The following is a 20,378-nucleotide window of genomic DNA, read 5'->3' on the forward strand; positions in this document are numbered from 1 at the left end:
TATTAATTTATTTTATAAAATATAATTATACTAACAATTATTCTAATTAAGAATAAAAAATGCACAGTAACAATTCAGTTTTTGTGAAGCAATTCTAACCAAAAACCCTTCCTATATCATTGACCTCCTCAGACTACATTTATCCATTCACCTGTTAAACACAAGATCCCAACCTTAATATAAAAGGATTGAAAATAATAAAAAATTCATTACCAAGTGTATATTGGAAAATATATAAATAAACTATTCAGAAATGTGTCAATAAGATTTGTTTCACAGTTTTCTAATAATAATAGTAATAATAATATATATATATATGTGTGTGTGTAGGTATTTATATAAATTATCACAAAGTTTTTCTAACTTAAAATTTATACAAGGTTTTTTTGACAGATCCTGAAATAAGGCTGGATTAAACTGATAAAAGTTTTTTTTTTCTTATGCTGAAGTTATTGGTCATTCGACAATTTTATGTCTTTCTGTCCAATACAAATTTGATTTTTTCAAATGCTCATTGGCAAACATTTTTTTTCTGATAAAAGTTGGTACAAAAAATTAATAATTAAATTCAAATAAGAAAAGCAATATTTCATTATTATTTACTTCTATATCATATGATTAATTTTTAAAAGAGATGAACACACCATACTTTTCAAAAAACATTGGCTTTCAAAAGAAGTTTAATCAAGGACTAATTTCAACATAGCTAGAGTAAATTATTGTTTGCATATGCGAAGTAAAGTAACCTTCAGAAAATATCAAGCCAGAGAGGGGGGAAGGGAAATCATAAAAGACGTGAATTGAGATATTATTAAATATAATTAAAATATTTTTTTTTGAAAACTAGATGACAGTTAGCCCGGAACTGCGGAGTTTTATTTTCAATTAACACGAATAGTAAAAAAAAAAAAAAAAAAAATGGCACTACCTCTCCTTGTCCTTGTAGAACGCTTCAATATGATGTTTAAAGATAAAATAAAATATTCATGAACTCAAAATCTAAATTTTCAAAAATATATGGGATATATTGTCAAGATATTCAAATAAATGTTTAACTTGACTCAAATGGCTTCTATAATCAAGAGATACCCTGATGGAAGGATATGAAAACATCCTTTATTCAAAATGATATTATGCCAAAGCCATAATATATGTAATGCATGATAAATCCATGAGAGGAAAAAAAATATTTTCAAACTAAAATTTCTATAGACAGAAAAGTGAAACTTATTTATTTATTTCTACATTTAAATGTATTTATAATTTGTTTCATATGAGCTCTTTCATTTATTACAAAATATTCTGGAGATATTAATTATTACTTTATTGGAAATCAATACGAAAGGGTGGTTACTTTTATACACTAGATGAAGCTGATTGTTAGTTAAGAATTTTTTCTTTTGTGTAGTATTTCAATCGTCTCATGAGGATTATGTTGAGCTGGTAATGAGGTACCATAGCTCAACATGCCATCTACCAATCAGGTTACCAACTGGTTTCTTAGACCATGTCTCTTTTACAGGGAATTTGAGCACTGAATCCATTTTTTCTTAATTTAAAATAAAAGTATATGGTATATAATTAATTAGAATATATAAATTAATTAATCAATACTGAAGTCATATCAAAATTGTTTTTAACACAAATGAAGATAAAAATTTAGTTTATTTCTATAATTCATACAAACAGTTATGTGAAGAATAATTGAGATCTATAAATTATTTTCAATAATGAAAGATTTTTTTAAAGAATGTGTATTGATATAACTCTGTTATATTGGTAACCCATTTAAATAAGAAAGAATGTAATGTAGTATAAGAAAAATAAAAATCAAATTTTACTTACCTTCATCATGAGGAGTAAAGTATTAAATACAATAAGCATCATGATGAAGTATTCAAACGGGGTAGACACAACAATCCTCCATATTTTGTACTTAAAACTATTTCTTTTATTTGGCATGTACCTTTCAAGAGGCCTCGCTTGTATCGTGAAGTCAATACAAGATTTCTGAGAAATATTTTATAAATAAGTAACCAATAATTTATAATTTCTAGAATATAAAATGAAAAAGTATGTTTTATGGAACATAATTTAAAATTACCTGATTTTTATCTATTTCCCCATCCTGAAGTTCTGCTTCTCCTTGCTCTTGAAATGTTATAATAATTAAAGCTACGAATATGTTGACGAAGAAGAATGGAAAAACTACAAAATACACTATATAAAAGATGGACATTTCGATACGGAAATTCTGAATTGGACCCATTTCTTCATAAGTAGCTGCCATAGAATTCTGTAAGATTCTGAAAACAATTAATAGATTTAGAAATGTTATAAATTTACATTTAGTGGAAGTATTAATTAATCATAATAGTCTATGTGATAAAGGGATTTCCAAATTGCTCAAGTTGGAGACATATTACATAATAAAGTAAGAATCAGTGCCAAAAACCTGTTTAATAAATTAAAAATAAAACCAATAATATTTATAAAATTCTTATTGTAATATATTATAACATTATATATATGTCTATCTAGTTTATTTTGTATCAAGTAAGTTGTTATAATTCAATATAAATATTTGGCCATGTCTCTTTCATTATCAACAATATAATATAAATAATTGTATAACTATTTTTTGGATTACATTAAAATCAGCAAACTGATGTCTTTAAATATATTTCTTTATATTTTTCCTTGGCTGACAAGGTTAAACTTAATTTAAAAGGGAAAAAAAGATTCATGAGTTCTGGCAATCACATTAGATGGCACAAACCAATAATTTATTTTTGTTTTATTTTTTAGTTATTAATTAATAAACTCTAAGCAGACCTAAAACTCCATTTATTGACTAGTTTTGAAAGGTAAAGTATTTACTTGTAAATAGAAAACAATTTTATGGTAATTAAAATTTTTCAATAGTTTATTTTATTTCCAATCTGTTGATTCAAGGGAAGGTCATTGCAATATTATTTACTTGGTAAAACACTGAAATTAAATTTAATTGTTCTTTTTATTTATTCAAGTTCTAGCACATATTTAATACAATGTTTATATAAATTTGAATTATTATTAAGCATTGATAATCCTAATTAAGGCATAACTCAAAAAAACGATCTCAATCCTCAATCAGCTCCTAGGATCCTGTGATTCATTTCCTTGATGTATCTGTCACTTTCTATTATCCGCCCTAATTCTCCTACCTTTTGACTACGGATGACTAATGTATGGAGGACTATTCATTGAACAGGAAATGAGACTAAAAAGACTAATCAACTACTTTATAAGATTCATTTTCGGGATTCCTAGGCATTCTCAAATTTCTCACTACTATTCCGAGCAAAGTATCTTCGGTATCTGGAGACAATACCTCCTTGGCACATTTATATTTCAATCCCCAATAACCAAAAACCCTTCCTATATCATTGACCTCCTCAGACTACATTTATCCATTCACCTGTTAAACACAAGATCCCAACCTTAATACGATCTAAATATTCCTACCCACAGAACTGCCTCCTTTGAAAAATCCTTTGCTGTACAAGCTACCTCATTTTGGAACTCCTTACTCATAACCACCTGCAAAGCTTCCTCCTTAATATCATTCAAACACCAATAATATATCCATCTTCTTGACTATCAAACTTCCATGAACTTATGAATAATAGAAAACAATAATAAGCCTGGATAAGTATGTGTCTTTCTTCATATTTCATTTTATATAAATGCTGTAATGAATTTATTTAATTATGCTAACAATAAGCTAATGTAGCCAGACAAAAGCTGATAAAACTGTTCCAAATTGTTATTCTTAGCGAACCAAGTGTCCCAGAATAAAGATTGATTTTTATTTCAAATAAAAAAAGATATTTTAAGAACATCAAACTTTCTCCTATAAAAATCGGAATCTATTTTTGTTTTGTTTTAAATATTTAATCCTTTAGATTTATGGACTTCAAAAAAGTAGTTCACATACTAGGACACAATCAAAAGATTTTATCATTCAGTGGTCCAAGCCGATACTGCGATCTGTTTTCCACGTTTTTTAATGAAAGTGGAATAAATAAATATATATTGTTTTCTATTTTTTCCCAGAGACTAAAAACCTCTTACAAGACTTCTCCACTAATTGATTATATAAGTATTAACACTTTAACTTTTCTTGTGACTAATATTGGAAAATTTTTCCTATATAAATTGCATTTTATGATATTTATTAAAATAACAATTATACATACTGCGGCCAACCTTCTCCTGTTTGTACTGCAAATAATGTTAACATGGCAGCAGCAACATTATCATAGTGGAAACATCTTGCTTTCCATTGACGCTTTTCTGCTTTTGGTAATGGGCTATCATCATCAAAAACGAAATATTCACCCCTAAAACATTGATCAAAAGGTTTTAGATTAGCAGTAAAATTGACAAAACATATTTCATTTGAGTTGTTTGTTGGTACAATGGTAGACTTACTGACACTCTTCTTTTGTAAATTTACTTTCATCTGAGCAGAAGAAGAACTTGCCATTAAAAAGTTGGACGGCAATGACAGCAAAAATGAATTGGAAGAGAATATATACAATTAGGATATTAATAACATTTTTAAGGGAATTAACGACACAGTCAAAAACTGCTTTCAACTTTGGAACCCGTTTTATAGTTTTCAGAGGTCGTAAAACTCGTAGCACTCTTAAGGATTTGATTGTAGACAAATTCTGAACTGCGGATCTTCCACTGAAAGAATAATTGTTTTTCATATTTAAATTTTTTATAGAATATATCTAATGATGCCCTAATACTTTAAAACTGTAGAGATGAAGTAAATGACATGTTGAAACATTACCTTACTTCAAATCCAAGTGAAACAGCAGCACATATTACTACCACTGCATCCATAATGTTCCAAAATTCTCTTAAATATGATCCTGGATGCAAAATTACACCCATGTCTAAAATCTATAGATTATAACAAGATTAAAATCTGATTTTTCCAGATTTAAGAAATATTTTTTAAAAATGTGAAATATTGTGTTAATTACCTTTAATAACATTTCTAATGTAAAAACTCCAGTAAAGGCATAGTCAAAGTAATTGAGAATTATATTTCGAGTACAATTCTCAACTACTGGATCTTCAGCAGCCAATGCTATGCTACTAAGCGTGATAATAATCATAATAAAGAAATCAAAATACTTTAGGTTGACAACCCAATGAGCTGCAGAACGAATCCTAGAAGAAAAAAAAAATTGAAAAATCATAAATTTTAAGAAAAAGAACAGCATGAAAATAAAAATAAATTTTTCTTACGGATTAGTTGGACTTAAAATAAACATAGAAGAGTACGGCAGCATAGGCTTGGGGCCAGTAATTTCATCATCCGTTTCTGGTCTCCTTTCTTCATCATCTCGTCTACTCACTCTTCTTGAACCACTAAAAAAAAATAATAATAAAACAATTATGTAGCCATCTAGAAAATCTTTGTTTTTTCTTGTTTGAATGCAAAAGCTTCATTACTGAAAATTATTACAAATCTAAATAAATCTTAAAGTTGTTTATAAAATATAATACAACATATTCAATAGCTATTTTATAAATTATAATATTCAACATACAATGAAGGTGATGGGGGTGAAATTTCCACTTGAGGTGGATTTCCATCTCCACCTTGCAGTGCTTCCATTTCTTTTTCCAACTCCATTTGTTGTTTCTGTAAATAAAAAAAAAAAACTTTGTTTTTCTTCAATAAGAATTGATTAACACTACAAAAATTACATAAAAGTTGCTTTAATTAAATTATGATATAGAAATTTTCTTAATTCTCGTAATGGATAGTTTAAATTCTTACCACATTCTCCACTTACCAAAGCTGTATGTAAGTTTTAATATTGAAGTAAAATAAAATACAATAAATGCAAAAAGCACACCCATAAAATTAAATATAAATGGTATAGACTTTTCTTAAATGGTATAGTTTATTTTAATCGTTAAAAGAAAATACTTACCTCCTTATCTTCTTCTTCCTGCTCCTCTTCTTGTGCAGTTAATTCCTGAGCATTTGCCAGATTATCCACAGCAATAGCCAAGAACACATTGAGCAATGTGTAATTACCGAACAAAACAAGAACAATAAAATATAAAGCATACACCATGCCCCCTTTTTTGTGGCCTCCTTGAGATTGGATTCCATAATACATAACTTCGTTCCAGTCTTCCCCAGTCAAAATCTAAATTATTGGCAAAATAAAAAATAAAAATAAATATATAAAATTAGTAAATTACAAAGAGTGTAATAAAAAATTGTGGATCATACTTGGAAGACTGTAAGTAGAGCAATGGGGAAGGTATTGAAATTCGTAGGAGGAGTTCCGTCTTCAAAATTGAACTGACCTCCAAATAACTGCATTCCGAGCAGGGCAAATATTAGAATAAACAGGAAGAGGAGGAATAAGAGGGATATAATAGATCTCATTGAATTTAAAAGGGATATCACAAGATTACGAAGTGAAGCCCAATACCTATAACAGAAAAAAGTAAATATATTTCCTACAACAAAACAGAATATAATCCTTTTTTAAGTTAAAGATACTTACCATTGTAACATAATACAGAATGATATTATGTAATACAATAAGAAGTTTTATTTATAATTTTTTAAAAAATAAAATTTGAAAACTATAAAACCTTTCACAATCATAAGTATATATTTACATGTTTATAATATAAATAAAATAATTGATTCCAACAATAATTGTTAAAATGATTACATGGTTGTAACTTTAAATAAAATAACTTGAAGATCTTATATATAATTTTAATTATTAATTTATTTTATAAAATATAATTATACTAACAATTATTCTAATTAAGAATAAAAAATGCACAGTAACAATTCAGTTTTTGTGAAGCAATTCCACCTGCCACTTTTAAAATTCTTTTACAGATATATTTTCCAAAATAATAATAATCTAATATATAAAATATTAATGAACTAAAATTCATTAATACAAATAATGCCGATAAAAGCTAAAAATACCATGAAGTTTAAGTATCGTACAATTTCTAGACCAATGGTCAAGCTATAAATTAAGGTTAGTATTCATGCTCAACAATTTAGTATTCATGCTTGATTGCTCCTAACCCAATGAGGTTAAAGAGGAAGTGTGGATTTATAATTCCTAGAACACAATTTTGGTGGATTTTATGGTGTCTGATTTATGTTTTTTTTTTCTTGCACAATTTGGGCAGCCATACTCTAAAGGCCCCCTTTTAATAAAATGAGCTGAAATTTGGTATTTAGCGTTGTTTTCTTGGGAGAATAACACCCAAAAAGTGAGGGTTAATTTAACCCAAAATTTCATCCTGTCCAGAGGAACTAAGGTTTTGTGACCTCTAGTCCCTCAAAATTGAGTAAGAGAGTTGAAAATTTGAATGTGAATTGATTTGGAGCTAGAGAAGATCATTTTGAGGGTCTCAATTTTTTCCTTCCATTTCACCATATTTTTATTTGAGGTTTTTAAGCATTAATAAAACAATTAAATTACAATTTTCCTAACAAGAATATGAGAAAAATACAAGTTTATTGATGGTACTCAGATGCTCATGTTTTTTTGGGTAGGATTATCCAAATACAACCAGATGTGACAGCATGTTTACGTCAATTCCATGTTTTCCATAATGATTAATTATTATTTCCTTAATAATATTTTTCATTCTTTATACTTTCTTGTCCCCTAAACTATTTTAATCCATAACATTTATAAGATTTGATTTTCTCACTTTTAAGTTAATTTATTTTTTTATTAAATAAAGTGGCAGATGGAATTGTAAAATGGTATTTGAATACAGGAATAAGGAAAGCATAACAATTCTTCTTTCTTCATGAATGACACATTGGGTTATCACTTCACAACAAATACTTACTTTGTGACTTTAAATATCCTTAGCAGTCGCAAAGCTCTTAACACAGAAAGCCCAAAAGAACCCGACTTGACTGCTGACCACACTACTTCGAAAATGGATGCACAGATCACAATACAATCAAAACGATTAAAGGCCGATTCAAAATAAATTCTAGGTCCAAGAGCATACATTTTGATGAGCATTTCCATCATGAACAGGCCGAGGAAAACATACTCAGCGTAAACTGTTAACAAAATAAATATCAGAACATGGAATGATAAAATTACATAGGATCAAAATGTATAATTATACTCAGTGATAGTCTATTTCTTGAAAATCCTGCAGGTCATGAAAATTATTATAATATAAATCATTATAAATTAGATAAAAGAACTTACATAAAAATTTTTCTAAATAATCAGGCTGCCCATAATGTTCTACGGCGACACAAACTGTGTTGAAAAAGACAAGCACAATGACGAACCAATAAAACCATTGTGCCTTCACTATGTGTCGTATCCAGAACCTAAACAAATTTTTGTTTCAATTTATTTAATATTATCATTTAGAAAAATAAGAGTCAGTTTTTTCTAGCTAAAATATTTTTTTAATCTATTTAAAATGATTAAGGCTTGAAACATACCTAAATCCTTTTTCTGCTCTCCAGAACTGTGCACAAGCACCTTTGTTTTTAACTTTGGATTTTAAGTAAGAAGCTCCAGAGAAACCTTTAAAATGAAAAACAACATAAATTAAATGGTGAAATTAATTGATTTTTTTTAACTATCCTCAAATAACATTGTTCCTTATTAAAAAAAAATAAAGGAATTCACTTTTCCGCAACCAAAATAGAATAAATTATTTTATGTAATAATTAAGATCTTAAGTATGTAATCTGTAGCAACAAAGAAAAAGGCTGGTAAGATATGCCCAGAGATAGGAAAATTGAAGTATATTTTTAGGGGTTCGGAACTCGCATTTGTTTTTGAGGCAAACAAACATTAATCTTGATGAGAAATTGGTGGAATTTGTCAATGTGAGGACTGCAGTTTTAGAGACACTTCTTGGGTTCACTTACTACTGAAGACTATAATTATAACAGGAACTAAAGTGAGTGCTTAACTTATTTATGGAGAACAGTGCTCATGTCACAGTCTTCTAGTTCAGATTCCTACATTTCTACGAGAGCCTTATATCCATTTTTTTTTTAGTCCTCCGTTTCACTTTTAAAATTTACAATAAGCTCCAAATCCTATTGTGGAAATCAACACCAAAATCAGAATAGCTAAACTCATAACCGATAATTCAGATTGTTTCATTAAAGTTATTTATCTCTTTGGTTCTGAGAAAGTCTTTCATTATTGTCACTTTTTGGGGACCAGTTTATATACTTACCATAAAAGATCACAATTATAGCATGCGATATAAGTAACTCTACTTCTCATGCAGATTTGAATTCCGATTGTATTTATTATAAAAACAATTCAAAGATCCAATTTGCTTCTTATCTTTCAAAATTTTTTTAACCACTTTAGAAATTTAATAGAGCGTTGGAAATTGAGTAGGATTAAATATAAATTGATATCGATAATATTGATTTTTAATTGTACTATCACAATTTAAACAAGATCAACCCACAATTTTCAAATGGCTAACAATAATCAAATTTGTTCAAAATATTTTTTTAAATTAAATATTTGCTTTAATTCACCAATTTACAAAATTTCATAAATTTACATAATGATTTAATCTTAGAAGAAAGTAAAATGAATCAATGTTAGTATCTTAAAGAATGTTTTTTCAAAAATGCTGACATAAACTATTTACATAAAAATGAAGTATGATTGACAATATAATGATAGCTTTTACCAATAATTTTAGACCATTTCACTAAACCAAATTTTTTTACAAAGATCTTTCAAAATTGTTAGAAAGCTTTCTCCGTATTTTTGGGAAAATTAGAATGTATATAAAGACACTTAAAGAATAACTAACGTATAGGAAATGAATAATTGGATGAACTTGTGCACACTAGAAAATTCTTCTTAATTATGACTGTAATCACAAATTTATAATGGGGCATATGTAAGTTTGAAAATATTAATTAACTTGAGTTAAATAACGTTTATTGTAACGTGTTTATATTTGAACTGCACTTTACACTTCATAGAAGAAGTATAAACTAACTCCATTTCTAGGCTACCATCACTTAAAGCTTAGCCCAAACAAAAATCATCTAACTCTATTCTTGTCAGGTTTTCAGAAATTTATTATTGTTAGGTTTCACAGCTTTAGCTTAAGCACACTCTTCAGGCTGTAGTAATTGCAATATTTATAATTTATTGTTTTGTTACACGAAATGACAAGTGTTTTAAAGAGGGTTCTCCTGATGATTATAGTGGGATAAACCCCATATACACCTCGAGGTGTATAGTGGGATCCTGTTAGTATCCCCTAGAGATATTCAGAGAATAAAAAGCATTCCTTCTTTTCATACCATCTAGACGTAAGCTAAAGGGTATTACTGAAGTTATCTGAAAATACTGCATTTATTAATAATAAAATAAAATTATGTCTCGACCTTCAATACTGTAACATTATTTCCTGTTTAAAGTGTGCTCATGCTTTAGTCAAAAAATTGAAGGGCTTCTCTAGGTGAAATGTATGACAGCAATCTAGAGGACAACGGAGAACCATAAGGATAAAGGAGATATAAAGTTATATCTTCTACATTATTATAACATCATCTCGATTCATTGTTCCCTGAAGAAGGCATACAACTTAGGCCATCAATATGAGGATAAATATTTAATAGTAAAGTTCATTATTATGTGCTTTATTTTTTAATTCACTCCATCTCACTCCCCATTATCTCAGAGATTTTATAAACTTTACAACTAAGTCTCCATTATAATGCATAAATTATCTAATTAAAAATTCCTTAGTCATATTAGAGGGCAATAAATGGTGGTTTTAAATTTTTGTTTTGGGACTCATACTGTATTAGAACCAAATTATCTTGCCTATAGAGTCTCAATAAGTGGAATAAAATAAATTTAAAAACAGAGTAAATATTGACGAAAAAAAAGGAAATTTAATGAAATTTTCTAGTTTGAAAGCTATTTCAAGATTTTGTTAAAATCAAATATATAAGTATCATTTAATAAAAAATGAAATATGCAGGGGAATTGATTAAAATAAAAATTAATATTTTATGATCTCATCAATTCAACAAAGTCTAAAACTTTTAATAAACTTTTATTATGATGCAATAATTAAAACAACTCTTACTAGTAAATATCAATTACTAATGCTAAATCATGTGTCGAAACCAACATACAACTCAACAATGCTTTGAAATCAGCCTAAACTTATTATACCATCCACTTCCAGTGTTTACTTTTAATACTATTCAATCTAATATATGTATACATATTATACATAATTTAATGAACTAAATTGTTTCAATTTATGAATACCTCAAACCGAAATTATTCTTTCATCTTGAGATAACAACCAATAATACAATGAATTAGTAAAATTATAATTTCTTAAGAGAGAAATGATAGAAACATGCTGAAAAATGTTTATTTATTTTTTATTTTAAACAGAAAATAGCTATACTGCCAAAAGAGCCAATTAAAAGCTTACTTTTGATATAAATATTTAATAATTGCTTAAGTTGTAGAGCTGTTTTGCCTTTGGTAGGATAGAAAAAAGAAAAGAAAAGAAAAGAAAAAAAAAGATATGCTTAAATTACAGAACACTAAGCAATGAATTCATAATAAGTGGAATATCATTTCTCTTTGAAAATAAAATTTATATTGAAATGAAAAAGAATATTCTCTACACCATTGGCATTTCATCTATAACAGATGTACTATTTACAGAAACAAAGCTTTAGCTAAAGTTGTATACTTTATGTAATACAAAGGCAATTATTTAACAATTTATGACTTAAAAAACTTATTTACTTGTTGATTAGCAACTGCAAATACAAAATACATAGAAGAAGATTATATCAGAATTTGCGCCTTTTAATTTTACTCTACCTAAATCTACGCTATAACTTTTTTGCAATGAATTCTACAAAATACTATTGAGCTATGGGAATCTTTATTAATTATAATATGCCATGCTTTCAAATTTTGTAATCATAAACACGAATATTGCTTACAAATTTAATATACTTTAAAAGTTGTAACAGCTAACTACAAAACGCTGTACATAGCTACATTTCAGAGCATTTCTGCACTTTCATACCTTTTTTGTCTTTCTTTACAGGCACTGAAACAAAATTGTTAGATAGGTTTTCTAACTTCCATGTAACTTGCTATAGTAAAAAATTAAAACAAGCTTAGAGAACAAATGGAACAAATTATTCCTTATTATTGTTTGTCATAATAATACTACTAAACAATAACCAAGTTCTGCTATAATTTTTTCTTACAGAAAAAATATGTATTTAACCTATATTATTCTATCTATTAAAGAAATATTGTATAAAAAAAAAGTAAAAACCCTAATATTCTGTAGGAATGATTGTCAAAATGGATAGTGAGTACATTCTAGAATATATTTGTCAATTGTAAATTGACATTTAATTTAATAAATTGACATCACTTTTAGATACTTTAACAATAACAAAAGTTGTAGAATTGAGGTTATTGTGGTTATGGACATTTATTGGTGAATAAATGTTCAGAAGATGGGCAGATAATATGAGAGAAGACTTTTCTATTAAGACTAAAAGTTAAGATGAAAATAATTTTACCTCACAGTTATCGATACCATCAAAGGGAGGCTTGTGGGATCACCAATTTCAATGAAACTGTTTTGGTGATACTAGAACGAAAAATACTAGCCACATGTCTAAAGAAAGGTTCTTGCTAGAAGCTGAGAAAGTTTTTTTTTTACATAATTTTAGAAATTTTTGTTAACATATGCCACCTTTGCTATACATGTATTTAGCGGTTATTATATATCAATTAATTTGTTTTTTCATATAGAATAAGAACAAAAGATTGCTGATTGTATCAAATCAACTTAAGTGTATGAAAAATTACAAAAACCTAAAGTTGCTTCTAGTAAAGTAGACAAAAAGTATTTTGTTTAGGAAAAATCAAGTTCGTAATTCAATCAGATTTGTTGTCAGTGTCTTTTGTAACACTTACACATGAATTTTCATGCACAATCAAAATTATAAATTTTTAGAGACAACTTTTTTCTGACAATGTCCCTTATTCCTGAAATAAATTCATAAATCTTCACAATGTTATCCAAATCCAATGTACCAACAACCGTTGGAAAGCTGAATTTCTGCTACCCATAAGAATTTAAGATAAAACAATTCACAATCAAGAAAAATTTCCTGAACATTTTATTTTATATTTCTGGTTCCAATTTGTTCATGAATCCAAAGTACCATTGGATGCAGTTTAGAAGGTCATAAGCCCTTTTAAGTTTTGTGTAGATTAATGACGTTGTCTTGAGATTATTGCATTTTTTGTGATTCTTGAAACAAAATTGAAGGCCCCAATTTTGATTAAAACGATTTATTTTTCAGCAACTACCAAAATTATTATTTAAGGATTTTTGAGGAGTGAAAAATGAATATCTACTTTATTAATCCATAAAAAAATATTTTATCCCATTTTGCTAGATCAGATGGCCTGAACAAAAAACAAAAAATATTTTTGAAACTATATGTATTTTCAAGAAAATAGTTATTTATTTATTGTATTTAAGGGTTTTTGAGGAATAAAAAATGAATTTGAATAACATTTTCTGAAAAACATAATTTTTTTGATCTTCAATCTAGGAAGCAATTTTTAGTTTTTGTGATTTAGTGTTTATTTTAACTAATTTAGTCCAATTGATAATATTTTTTTGTTAATCTACATCTGAAAAAAATTAATGGTATATTATTATCCCCACATGCCAAAATAATAGCACAGTACTCAAATAAATTTAAAATAATTTAGATAATATATTTTTTTATGGGGAAATAAAAGTTTATATTTGTTTTCAGCACCTCAAAAAACCCACAAATACAAATTTAGATAGAATTGAAAAATAAATTTTTTTTACTCAATATTTTGGCCTAACTAGGGCCTTAAGATTTTGTTTCATAAATCACAAACAATGTAATAATCTTAAGTCAATGTCACTAATGTACACAAAACTTAGAAGGTTAGGAACATCTAAACTACAGGCAATAGTACTATATCTTCATAAACAAATTAAAACTAGATATAAAATAAAATGTTCAAGAAATTTTTCTTGATTAGAAATTTGTTTTTATACCATATAAAAGCATTAAATCTAAATTATATTTCATGTAGATTGAAAGAGCAGAAATTCAGCCTTCTGGTAGTAGTTACTTTGGATTTGAATAACATTGTGAGGAGTTATGAATTTATTTCGTGAATAAGGGATAACGTGAGAAAAATTTTTTTCCAAGATTCGAGGCCAAAAATTTTTAATTTTTGATTTGTACGAAAATTCGTATTTAAGTGTTTCAAAAGAGGCTAAGAATGAATCTGACTTGATTTTGCCTAAATAAACTATTTTTGGTCTACTTTACTGCAAGTAATTTTATGTTTTTGTAAATTTGTATATACTTAAGCTTATTTAATACAATAAAAAATCTTTTGTTCTTATTTTACATAAAAAAACAAATCGATTAGTTCATAATACCCACTAAATATATGTAGAGCAACGGTGGTATATGATATCAAAAAATTTCTAAAATTAAGTAAAATATTTTTTTTCTTGGCTTCAAGGATGGATTAACAAGAACCCTCAGACACATGTCTTAATATTTTTCAATGTAGTATCACGAAATAAAGTTTTATTCAAATCGATGATCCCATGTGTGTAGCCACCTCTTGTAAGTACAGACAGACAATAAGTTCACCAGAAAATATCTAAACGAACAGAAGTGATTATTCATTGGAGCTATGGGATAAGTAATTCTAGCTGTTGTGTAGGAATGGTATCTCATTCAAAACATAAGTTAATTATTTTTTTGTATTTTTTCTAATCCTCTTAACATTTAAATTTTTATTGGGGAATACTTAACAAAATACAGTTTTCTAAAGTTTACTAAATTGGACTGAAGATATTTTACTTCTTTAGACTTCTCCAATTTATGGTTCTGACAATAAATTACCCTCGACTACCTTTGATTCTTAATAATTTTATTACCTAGACTTTTTTGTACAACAAGGTATTACAGAAATTGAGATCGGAGGTACCAGCATGATTAGAGCAGCCAGAAGGAATTCATTTTAAAAGAAAAAATATATTTGATTTGCTAAGTTTAGCGGAAGGATAGAAAAATATTTGGAAATGAAATGATTAGAGGAAAAAATATCCAGGAGGAGATGAAAATATTCAAAACTGGTTTGGACATTTACAAACAGAAACAAATTGAAATAAAATAATTAGAGATATTTATATAGATAATATTTCATTACTAAAATAATTAAGGGGAAAATAAAAAACAAACCAAAAAAATTTTTGATAGATTAAAAACAATTGTCTGAACAGACTTGGATAATTAAAGAGTGAGAAAATGAAATATGGTCAAACGAAGGATACAAACAATAAAAAGATGGAAGAAGACAAGCTTAATCAAAAAATATTTGTGATAAAGAAAGGAATGAATATAGCAGGCCTGATTATTAGGCAGACATGTGTAAAGGATGTATACAAATATTCAGGTTAAGGAAATACATTGATCATAATGGAAAATCTTTAAATAACAAATTAATCACCTCCAACAAACAATTTCAATTAACAGGTTATTAATCGACATTATAATTTAAGATAGATTAAAAAATTGCCTAAGACAATAACTTTTTCTCATAAAATCTGCCTTCTTTGCATTTAAAAAATATATATAATAGGTTTTATTAATAAAATGTAAACAATTTTGATACTGAAAACTATTAATAAAAATGCTAAGTATCTTTTTTATTTTTCTATTTAATTCCAAAATGGCTAAATGAATGAGGCGATAAAAAAGACATTCATTTCATCTTAGAGAAATAAATATAGTTAATCTGGAATTTAGTTTTTCTGGGTGATTTCATTTTCAAAATGTAATGAATAAATGATGGTTTTCTAAATCTAAAACTATTTTAGCTTTGAATGAACTTCACTAAGTGGCCAAAATATTTTTAATATTGTAACAGACTAATTAAAGCAATGAAAATAAAATAAGAAATCGATCGAGAAAATTAGTCTAACATTCACAATGAAATAAATGCTAAAGCTTACCATCTTCACCTTCTTCTTCCCCTTCCTCTTCCTCTGTATCTGTACTTTTGCTTTTACCTAATGATTTCAACTTTTTCTTTTTAGCAGCAGCTCTTCTCCTTGCTGTAAAAAATTGTTAAACTTTACATTTTAAACAATGAGGAATATTCTATGGCACTTTAATTTATATTGAATAAATATTCAGAAACTCAAATTTAACTTAACTTCAATAATTTATTTTCCTATGATACCAGAATTTTAATTTTGGTTTCAAGGACGTAATTGAATGCGCAACATGAATTTTAGGAAGATATTGTAAAACATCTATATCAATTTGTAGGATTTTTATGGATTTGAGACGTTAATTGTTCTGAATACATCATTAAATAAAACAATTAGTTTATTACTAATGTTTTAACAATTAATATATAAAAGGAAATAAATTGAATTTCATGGATTCCGTTAAAATTATAATTACATTGTAACAATCATACAAATAAAATTAATTTTTCAAAATTCTACATATAATAAAAATATTTTGATGGAAGCTAATAATTTTTTTGTATTGATTAGTTTATTTTTACCTTCAATTATATGCATCTTTTCTTCCTCTGTTGTCCTCTCCTCAGCCAATATAACTTCTTCTATAAAATTAAAAATACCTTACTATTAAACCTTGAAATAAAACATAAATATTCAGATTATAGACATTTGTTAAATAGAATAATTTAGGGTTTGCAAAAGTCCTATTATGAACATGACAAACTCATTACTTTAGGCTTTTCAAGGTGTTTCATGAGTTTCAAAAAAATTTCCTTTTTTCCTCAATAACACCTTAAAAGTTTTGAATTGATTTGTTAAAACAAATAAGTAGTAATACTTTCATAAATTTATAAAGGAAAAAGTCGACATTTCATTTGATGTTATGGTAAAAATTTTTAAATATGCAACAGGTCTCCTGGGAACAAGTTCACTGGTAGAAAGAGTATTTTTTTTTTAAATGAATGAGACATGGTCCTGGTCCAATAATTTGTCCCCAAATAGGAATAGATAATTTAATGTCATGTAAATTTTTACAATACTTGAGAATAGTTATATGAAATTCTAAAAAAAAAGATATTTTGAAAAAGAGAAGTAGTTCACAGAAATATTTTTGGAATAAAGAAACTCAAGAACCCTAATTTCTGTCGTTAAACAGTTTGTACAAACTCTGACTTAACTTAATTGAAATGAAAATTTGAAGATGTTCAATTTTTTATTCATTCATAACTTCTATCTACTACAATTATGAAAATAAGACCTTAGTTTTAACTTTATGTTCCTATTTTTATTTTTATAATTAGTTTTACATTATATAAATTTTATATATAATAAATTAATCTGAAAAAGTTGTTCACCCTAAAAATTTTCAAACATTTTATCCTTTTCTCTAAGGAATATTCCATCCTCCAAGAACCACCAGTAATTCAACTGCCCTAATTATCAGCAAAACAACTTTTAAAGGCAAAAATATTTAAATAATTCTCATTTAAATGTCATCAAATGGAAGTATTTCTTTATCTAAAATGTTAATTGAGATCATCTGTTTAAATTAATAATTATCCATACCTTTTTTATCAGCGAAAGCATTTGATAGAATTTCAGAATCATTGAATGATAACTAATCAAATTATAAAGAACAGGAACAGGAAAGAAGATTCTTAACAAGGGAGAACAACAAAGTAATTTTGTATGTCAAAATTAATAATTAGGACTAATTAATTTAATAGTGATTTATTCAAATTCTCATTCCATATTTATACCTTCAAAATTAAGTGTAGGTATATATTTAACCACTAGATGCAAACAATTTTAGAAATTTAGGAAAAAACTGCTTAGAATGTGTTTGTAGATTTTTAAAAATTTATTTTGGATTCAGCATTCTTTAAACGTTTTATGTTTTTTAAGTTAAGTTAAGAAGTGCTAAGAGTATTCAAAATTCAAACACATTTTCCAAAACCAGAGTTTCTAACTACTACATCATAGGTACAGTTGATAATTCAACCCTGTTTCAATTGAATTGTTGAAACATAGAATGTCATGGTTTGAAATAGTTTATGGAAATTAAAAGGTTGATGAATAGATATCAATCAATTCTCAATTTTCAATGTAAATAAAACTTTTCAACAAAAGAATTTTTTTTTATTGGATAAGTATTCACACTAACTAATCCAATAATTATTATTCATATAGTAAAAATAAGATCAACAGTGTTGGAAAGGATCAGAATAACAATAATAAAAAAAAAATGAATGGTAAAAAGGTAAAGTATGGATCTACATGACTTTTCTAAATAATCATTGTGTAGGGGAATATGAAGCTTCTTCATTCACAGTTTTTAATTTTTTGGGGAGTAAGATATAAAAAATATTATAAAATTTTGCTTCTTTGCTAGAATAGAGGCACATCTGACAAAAAAAAAAAGTTTTGGTTTTATTTTGAAATGGATGTGTTGCAAAGAGATTGCCATAGGCAGGGATTTATTTTTCAACAGTGGTTCCTATTTAGACAATCCCAAATCAAGTAGGGTTGTTAAAAAGTAACCTTAGTCTATGGCATAACCTCAGAATACTTCAAATATATAACAAAAGAATTATAAACTTATTATAAAATAAATCATTTTTTTATTTTCATCAGGCGTGCCACTATTCAAGCAAAGCAGTAGTTTAAATGAAATTCCATTTAATAAATAAAAAACTATAATTATAATAATATAATTAATAACTTGTTATATTATATCTAATCATTTTAATTTATTTAAAAGCTTCACTTTGAACTAAAATGTAAGAAAGTGGAAATTTAATATTTACATTAATTAAATGTAATATATTTTTCTTAATAACTAATGTGTACAGTTTGATGAAAACTAATAATTATTTTATCTCTGCAATATAGGTTGAAAAATCAGAGAAAAACTAAATCATAAGAACTAAATACCTAAAACTACTTAAATAGTATAAATAACGAAACAAAAATAAATAATAATAAAAATATTCTCATTTTTTATAGCAAAAATATCACTATTATTTAAGTGCAGTTAAGTGATACCCAAAAACAAATCTATACTAATGAATACTTGTTAAAATATCTTATAATTTATTTAATAGAAATTGGAAATGATAAGAAATTATGAAGAGAAAATTCGAATGTGTGAGAGTATTAATTAGGAGCAATATTTCTAATAGTTGCACAAACTCATAAATATTATTACAATTTTGAACTAACCTCTTAATTTATTTATCCCAATTTACTAACAATGAATATCTTGATAATTCATATTCAATCATCAGATTCTTCACAATATGAATTATGAGGATTGTAGAGTAAAAATAATATTTAAGTTTATTTTAAATTATAATTCAAGGTACAAAACTTCAAGCTGTATACCTGCTTTGCATATCCACTCTACATAGCCATTCAACTCCCTTTCCAGCTGATGCTGTCTCCTTAATTTCAGAAAGCTTTGCCTATTTTCCACCTTCTCCCTTTCTTTTGCGAATTCACTAAATAAAATAAAGCATATACTACTCTACTCTGAAAAATAACTATAATTAACATATATTATATTAGCATCTAAATTTAAATATACTTTTTTTTTTTTAAACACGAATTTAAGCAGACTACAGACAACATTATTTATCTGATAATACTACAATTATATACCTTCAAAAGCCCTTTAAGTTTTGAGTAAAATACAAACAAACTGTGAAAGTAGTCTAATGATTTATTTAAGATTATTTTAAATATAGTGAGTGTATAGTAAGCCTAAGGATGTATTATCAATTATCTTGAGGAAGTTACGGGGTATTAAGGTTGTCACAAATGCCTACTCTTCAATATATACCTGCTTGGCAAATCCATGACAGATAAGAGTTCAACATATTATTTATTTGTTGCTTAGTGCGCTGCTTGTAAAATGCTGCTCTTCTTTCGACTCTAGTTCTTTCATTTGAAAACTCACTGCAATTTAGGGCTTTAATTGACTTTAATTTAGAAAATATATGCAATTATTGTAATAGGATTCATCACTAAATTACAGTTAGTAACAGAAACTATACAATCAAGTGAACAAAAAAATGTGGAATAAATTACTAATTATAAAATTTGAGTTAAAAAAATACATAAATTATTTTCATACCATCCAATTCAAGTGATTAAGAAATTAATAAATC

At 26.7% G+C, this 20,378-nt stretch overlaps 1 protein-coding gene across 15 annotated transcripts in view; it reads right to left on the reverse strand.

Moving 5' to 3' along the window:
- Positions 1-20,378, reverse strand: part of cac (cacophony) — a gene marked incomplete at its 5' end in the record, with an annotated part of 288,903 nt that overhangs the window by 49,596 nt on the left and 218,929 nt on the right. For 11 of the 15 annotated variants that reach the window (XM_067046864.1, XM_067046865.1, XM_067046859.1 and 8 more), the window contains 17 exon segments: positions 1,846-2,010; positions 2,105-2,306; positions 4,242-4,385; positions 4,477-4,737; positions 4,847-4,959; positions 5,043-5,232; positions 5,311-5,433; positions 5,616-5,710; positions 6,006-6,227; positions 6,314-6,518; positions 7,924-8,146; positions 8,301-8,428; positions 8,546-8,630; positions 12,166-12,189; positions 16,189-16,290; positions 16,752-16,811; positions 19,594-19,709. In XM_067046864.1, coding sequence (XP_066902965.1) covers positions 1,846-2,010; positions 2,105-2,306; positions 4,242-4,385; positions 4,477-4,737; positions 4,847-4,959; positions 5,043-5,232; positions 5,311-5,433; positions 5,616-5,710; positions 6,006-6,227; positions 6,314-6,518; positions 7,924-8,146; positions 8,301-8,428; positions 8,546-8,630; positions 12,166-12,189; positions 16,189-16,290; positions 16,752-16,811; positions 19,594-19,709 — 2,458 coding nt within the window. 15 annotated transcript variants of the gene reach the window in all.

Source organism: Halyomorpha halys, unplaced genomic scaffold, assembly GCF_000696795.3.
Source record: "Halyomorpha halys isolate HHAL.00 unplaced genomic scaffold, Hhal_1.1 Scaffold1394.1, whole genome shotgun sequence".
Taxonomy (NCBI): Eukaryota; Metazoa; Arthropoda; class Insecta; order Hemiptera; family Pentatomidae; genus Halyomorpha; species Halyomorpha halys.